General features: G+C 62.4%; 1 protein-coding gene across 1 annotated transcript in view; it reads left to right on the top strand.

Annotated features, from left to right (window-relative positions):
* AGPAT3 (1-acylglycerol-3-phosphate O-acyltransferase 3) overlaps positions 1 to 6,733 on the top strand; it is an 84,511-nt gene that overhangs the window by 59,202 nt on the left and 18,576 nt on the right. Inside the window, exon 3 of the mRNA XM_011376379.2 lies at positions 4,784 to 5,010. Coding sequence (XP_011374681.1) covers positions 4,833 to 5,010 — 178 coding nt within the window. The 5' untranslated portion in view covers positions 4,784 to 4,832. The remainder of the gene's footprint in view (positions 1 to 4,783; positions 5,011 to 6,733) is intronic.

The raw sequence follows: 6,733 nt of genomic DNA, 5'->3' as shown, positions 1-6,733 counted from the left end.
TGGAGGCCGGAGTCCGAGGTCCAAGTGTCACAGAGCGGTTCCTCCCGAGGCCTCTGTCCTTGACGTACACACAGCGTCTGCTCCCTGTGCCCTCACGTGGCTGTCCCTGCGTGTGGTCTGCCCTGACCTCTTCTTATGAGGACACCCGTCATATGGGATAAGGGCCACCCTAACGGCCTAAGTTAACTTGATTACGTTTGTAAAGGCCGTATTTTCACATGCAGCTACATCCTGAGGTGCTGGGGTTAAGACCCTAACATATCTTTCTGGGGGACACAGTTCCTGTAACGAGGTGCCGGAGTCGAGTCTGAGAGCAGAGCCCAGCAGGCAGGCCGGGCCCCTACGTGATGGTGCTGAGCTGGGCCACGGGGCTCCCAGCTCCAGCTCTCCCGTCGCCTCTGGGTCCAGAGCAGGACCAGCAGGTGACAGGAGCCACAGGCTTAGAATGAGCAGCAGAAGCACCTGGAGGGACCAAGCATCAGAACCCCCGGGGTTAGCATTTCTCGGGGCGCTCAGCTAGGAGGGGGCTCTGGTTCGAGTCCCCAGTCCTTCCCGCCCCACTGGGACTCTGGCTGGCTCACCCAAGCCCTGTCTCTGTGTGGTGGCTGGCACGGGAGTCCCCTGGGAGACTTACCACGGTAGAACTATTTTTAGCACAGCCTCACTGAGTCACCTGGCTCACTCCCTGTCTCTGATTGGCCAGCAGCCTGTCCCTTTTGTCCCAGAGGCGGTGACAACACCCTGTATGTCCCCTTGCGGAGGAGGAGTGTGCAGCTTGTCTGCTGTCTTGAGAAAATGGGGTCCTGGTGGCTTGTAGCGGGGCCACGAAACCCAGGAGGCAGCCGTACCCCGCCCCCCCAGGGCCGGGCTGTGCAGACGCCAGGCTCCTGGAACCTGTTACCTGCCGCAGCGACTGAGAAGCCGACTCAGGTGTCCTCGCCCCCTGCACGAGGCATCTGAGCACGTGAATGGCGTGGGCGCCGGCCCACCTTTCGGCCCTGGCGGCCCTTGAGGCAGGCGGAGAACTGGGGTCTAGGCCTTTTCTCAAGGGGCCCCTCGTCTTCATGTACCAGACGCAGGAGTCAGGAGCAGCTCGGGGCCCAGGCCTCGCTGTGGCCTCCCTGTCCTGAGCTGCAGGCCCCACGGCCTCTCGACCCGCTGTCCTCAGTTTCCCGTCTAAGACACGTGGGGCTTTAGGGCCATGGAGCCTGCAGTGCTGGAGTTTCGACGTCACAGTCACCAGGAAAATACAAATTAGCATCCCTGTGTGCTGCCACCTTATGCCAGATTGGACCAAAATTAAGTTCAGCCGAGAGTGTCGTCTGCCGCTGGCGGCTCCCCGTTGGAGGCGGTTTAGCTGGTCTAGGAGAGTTCGGATGGGCTCGAGTCCAGGGACCGTCCCGACCGCGTGCAGAAGCCCTGGCAGCTCGCGATCGTGGCAGAGACTAGGAGCGGCTGTTCCTGGGCGACCCCGGCGCCCTGTGGGACAGTCTCCCACCGGCCCCCCCCAGCAGCAAACATGAGCCGTGGCGACCCGTGGCACGTGGAGGGACTTTAGAAATAAGATCGAGCAAAAACAGAAAATCGCAGAGGAGTGAAGTTTGAAAAGTAAGGCATGACAGGCTCTCGCCTGGGGCGTAATCAAGCTTTAAGGAACAATAGTTACCTTGGGGCGGTGGGGGGCGGGGGAGGAGCCTTGGGCGTTTGCTCCGTCAGGCTCCGTAATTTATGTGTGGGGTCCACCCTTTTATACTAGAATGCGTTGCATGTTCCCTAAAACGCGCGCCCTCCGGCCTCGGGAACGGCCGTGTCTGTGTTGCTGCCGTTTTGAGCGGTCATTTGTGTCTTTCCTTTGAAATTGTAGTAAGGGGTACGTGGGCCAGCGCTCTTGGGGGCTGCTGAGTCAGGGCCTTCCTGCTCTCCCGCTCTGACGGCCCTGGGGCCTTGGGGAGAGGCTGGTGAGGACGTGGGCCGAGTGGGGAGCAGGGTGTGTTCCCGTCACCGCCCCGTGCAGGGGGAGGCAGGCGGGCCCGCCGGAGTCTGAGGCCTGAGAAGTTGGCACGTGTGGCCTGCCGTCACAGCCAGGTGTTGGGCTGAGAGGCGGTGACGTCTGAGCACGGGGCTGGCACTGGGTGCGCATGGGGGGCGGGCTGGCGGGTTGGACCCCTGAACTGCAGCCGCTGACCTTCCTTATCGGGGTGGCCCACGTCTGCCGCATGGACCACACTGCGGGGTGGTGCCTGGCAGGGGAGCGTGCGGCCTCTGTGACGGGAGCCCAGCGGGTGGCGGACGGCGGGCAGTGCGTCTCAGGCATGTCACTCCTCCTCTGCCTGCACGTTGCCACTCAGCACACGTCGGTCACTGTGGCTCCGAGGGGTGACACGGGAGCATGTGACCCAGCAGAGACGCATGGCCAAGGGCGGCCAACGCCACACGTGGGAGCCGTGACCAAGCCTGGGCCTCACTTGCTTCTGGGCGGACTGGCGGGCAGACAGGCGGTGAGTCGCCCAGGCGCCGGCGGTCATTGCAGGGCTCCAGGCCCAGGCCAGCCCCACGCCACAGCCAGCAGCCCTCGTCAGGGCTCCCACGTGGCCCTGGGGGCTCCGGCCATGGGGGCTACTGGACGGGCGCGCTCAGGCTGCGGTGGCTTCTGTGGTGACTTTCCAGATTCAGGGGACAGACCAGGGTCGGGATGGCAGCTCAGTGGGTTTCTGAGGGAGAGCCCGGGGCCCACCGCAGGGTTGCACGGGGAGCTCCCCGTGGGCAAGGTAGCGGTGCAGAGGCTGGGCCCAGCAGGCAGGCGTGTGGGGCTGGGCTGTCAGGCTCTGAGAAAGGAGGCTGATCTGGTGTCCGGAAGCCGAGAGGTGGTGCCGGGGGCCGGGATCGGGGGTCCGGGCGGCCAGGTGGGGCCGATGGAAGTTCCTTGTCCTGACTGCAGCAGTGGCTTCACAGGTGTCACAGTGCACACTCAGCGAGGGCGTCTGAACCGTGTGTGAATTACAGTTCAATGCAGCTGGCTTTAAGGCAGGTTCTCGTACCTCGTGCCCAGTGATGGAGGTCTGCGTGGAACCTGGGGTCAGCTTCGAAAAGCAGCACAGCCGATGTGCCAGCCTTGGAGCTGGCTTCTGGGGACCCCGTTTATTCTGGCCCGTGCGTTGAAGCCATGTGCCTGACCTGGGGTGGTAGGTGAGGCTTTGGGGTGCAGAGAGCCTGCCGGCTGCCAGGCCAGGAGTCAGGTGGTGGCGATGGCATTGGGTCTGGTCACAGCCATTATCCCTGGAGTCAGAAGGAAGCTGGCCTCGGGCCTGGCCGGCGTCTTGGAGACTCTGCTTTACGGAGCGGCCCAGGCCACGGCGGGCCCCTCGGAGGCCGGGAGGACTCGGGTGTCACCGCCGGCCCCGCTGCCGCTCACCGTGTGGCCCGAACACGCCACTCACCCCCGCTGGGCTTCCGTGAGCTTCCCCAGCAACTAGGGCAGAGTGGTGTCCACTCAGGGTGTGGGCGAGACCAGCGGCTGGTGCGCAGGACGGAGCCCCGCACAGAGAAGTGTCCCCTCTGTCCCGTCACGTTCAGAGTGCCCTGTCAGTAGCACCAGCTCATTAGAGTGACGGACCCGTTTCCTCACGCTGTGTGACAAATGGCCCCCACAGGGGCTCAGACAGCACTGCGCCGTCGTCGCCCCCGCCTCCCCGGGGTCACCACGTCGGGCATGAGCAGCTGCCGGGTCCGCGTCGCTGGGCTGTGGGCTCCCGCAGGCTCCGTGCCCCCGGGGGCTCGCCGGCACGAGGGTGTCCTGCTTGAGCGTCCTCCCACGGTGCTGACCTCCCCCAGAGCCAGCCACGCGAGGGGCCCTCGGAAGCCACGCCGCAGTGTGCGTGGTATGGTCGGCTCGTCCGCCAGGCGCCGGGCTGCGAGGCCGAGCGTCCTGTGCAGCTGTCTCCAGGGCCAGCCCCAGCCCCACCCCAAAGAACTGGGTCGCAGGGCACGGCTGGTGGCCTCCGCGATGTCACGTGCCAGCTCTGAGCTTGCCAGGGGTTGAATTCGGTTTCCGTGTTCCCTCGCGAGGGGGGCTGTCCTGCCCGGCAGCTCCCAGAGCGGGTTCAGCCTCGAAGCCCAGCTCTGGCCTTTGCTTCTTGCTTTGGGACTGAGAAATGTGTTTAGAAGCAAAGGGCAGAAATACTTGTTCTTGGGGAAGTTGTGCCTTTGTGTTAGAAACCAAAACAAAAGCTTTTTAGCTTAAGAGATTTCATGTGCAGCTTTAATCTTTTGAATAAGACACTAAAACATTTATAATCACACTAAAGCCTTTAGAAATAATCACTTAACATTTGGGCGCGTTTCTTCTAATCCTTTCTTTCTTTCCTTATATGCATAAATGTGTACATGGTGTGGTGTGTACGTGTGTCTGGTGTGACTGTGCATGTCACACCTGTGAATGATGTGTGTGTCAGGCCACCTGTACGTCACCTGTGGGAGGAAGACTCCTGCCTGTGTGTGAGTGAGCTCCGTGCCCTCGGGCACTGCGGCTCTGGGCCCTGGTGTGAGAACCATGTGTTTCTGTTCTGCCCACAGCCCTGGCCCCTGGGCCTTGGCGCAGCTCCTGACCGCTGGCCCCTGGCCCCTGGGCCTTGGCGCAGCTCCTGACCGCTGTCCCCTGGCCCCTGGGCCTTGGCGCAGCTCCTGACCACTGTCCCCTGGCCCCTGGGCCTTGGCGCAGCTCCTGACCGCTGTCCCCTGGCCCCTGGGCCTTGGCGCAGCTCCTGACCACTGTCCCTGCCCTCAGGACGGCTGTTCTCAGTGAAGGACCTTGCACTCGCTACTGAGTAGCGACCATGGGCCTGCTCGCCTTCCTGAAGACCCAGTTTGTCGTGCACCTCCTCATCGGCTTCGTCTTCGTGGTGAGCGGGCTGATCATCAACTTCATCCAGCTATGCACGCTCGTCCTCTGGCCCGTGAACAAGCAGCTTTACCGCCGGCTCAACTGCCGCCTGGCCTACTCCCTCTGGAGCCGTGAGTACCGCCCGCGCCCCGCAGGCTGGGGCTGTGCATGGTGACGGCAGGGGGGTGGGGAGGGTGGTCGGGTTGGCCCGTGGCTCACCCCGCACGGGGGCCCGCGAGAAGGTGCTCGACCCAAGACGCTCCGCCTGGGGGAGCCGCGTGCTGTCCCCACAGTGGGCGCTGGCCCCGCAGAGACGGCGGTGTCTGGTGGTTTAGCGTGGGGCTGGGGTTTGGGCAGCAGCCGCAAACTGGGTCCTCCATGACCAGCCCGAACGGCTGCCAGTACAGGGCCAGTCGGTCCCCTTCCCCGTACCCCCGCTGCCCCACACCAGAGTGTCGCGAAGCACCCTCGGGCGGCCTGTCACTTCACTCGTCGATAGTTCGGCATCTGTCTCTGATGGACAAGGACTCGTGCATGTGTCTGTCACCATATGCGCTGTGTCTGTGTGGGTCTGTGAATGAAAGCCGCCCTCACCTGCCAGGCAGAGCAAACGGGGACGGTGACGCCGCTGTTCGCAGAGGTGCGCGCTCACGCCGTGGCTGGGGACCAGGCACCTCTCCGGAGGGCGCTTTGCCAGTGGCTGGCGGCAACCTGAACGGTTGTATTTTTTGACCCAATTATTCCACAAAATGAGCGTGTAACCTAGCGAGACGTGCGCTGACGCACAGACGTGCCCAGATGTTTCCCCCGTCAGCGTCACACGCACCGACTGTCACACGTGTCTGTGCGAGGGGCCCCCACGCAGCCGCTGGGAAAGCGAGGTGGCCCCTCTTCACTGACGGGACCCATCCCCAAAGACACCTGAGGGAGAGTGGACGGCGTCAGCGAGTGCCTGGTGTGGCACCGTTGGCTCGTTTCCAAAGGCAGAGAGCGTGTGCCGTGTCCGCACGCGCGTGTGGCCGGCGTGCACAGACAATGCCGAGGGGCGAACGTGGCTGTCCAGCGTGCGGAGGGACAGCCCGTGGTGCTGCCCACACTTCTCGGCACAAGGACAAGTTTCTTTTGCAATAGAGAAAAAATAAATACATTTTATGTCACACAGGAAATGGCTCCCTGTCACCCTTCCCAGGTGAGCAGCAGGTGAGAGCTGTGCCGAGGGCTCGGCTGGTGTCGGCGTGTTCTGTTATGTTATACCGTGTATCATATTATGTCACGTTAATTATACTAATTACATTACATCCCACTATAGCGTATGTCATCGCATTATATCACGTTACATCACGTAGAACATAACACGATATGACATGACACGTATGCCACTGCGCACGCGCGCTCATGCTGCCTCTGCAGAGACCGGAGAGCCAGCCCTTCGCCTTAAACATGTAATAGCTTCAGTTCCCAGGGGTTTTTTTTCTTCCCTAAATAAAAGGCTGCTTTTCGCATGGGAGGGGAGTGAGAATTAGGTATCCTGTAACACAATGCGCAAGCGAGTGATTTGTGAGTCTAACTGGGTGAGAGGGATGCAGACCGAAGGGCACACGCTAGTTAACAAGCCCTAAGGTGCAGACCCCACTCCCAGCAGCATCCTGAAGTCGAAACCCTGCAAACAGCTGCCCCCGGAGAAAGCCAGCCTCAGGTGCACTGCTGGGTTTGCCGAGAGGAAAGGGACCCTCCCGGCCCCGGCCCTGCCCCTTTGGCAAAGGGGGGCCGAAAGGGCGTGCAAAGCCCTTCCCGCCCCGGGGCCGGCAGTAAGACAGGCGACTGGACCTAAACGCAGAATCCTTGGAGGCCGCT

This window comes from Pteropus vampyrus, unplaced genomic scaffold (assembly GCF_000151845.1).
Source record: "Pteropus vampyrus isolate Shadow unplaced genomic scaffold, Pvam_2.0 Scaffold296, whole genome shotgun sequence".
Classification (NCBI taxonomy): Eukaryota; Metazoa; Chordata; class Mammalia; order Chiroptera; family Pteropodidae; genus Pteropus; species Pteropus vampyrus.
Note: the sequence above shows the minus strand (reverse complement) of the source record. Positions and strands in the feature narration are given on the sequence as shown.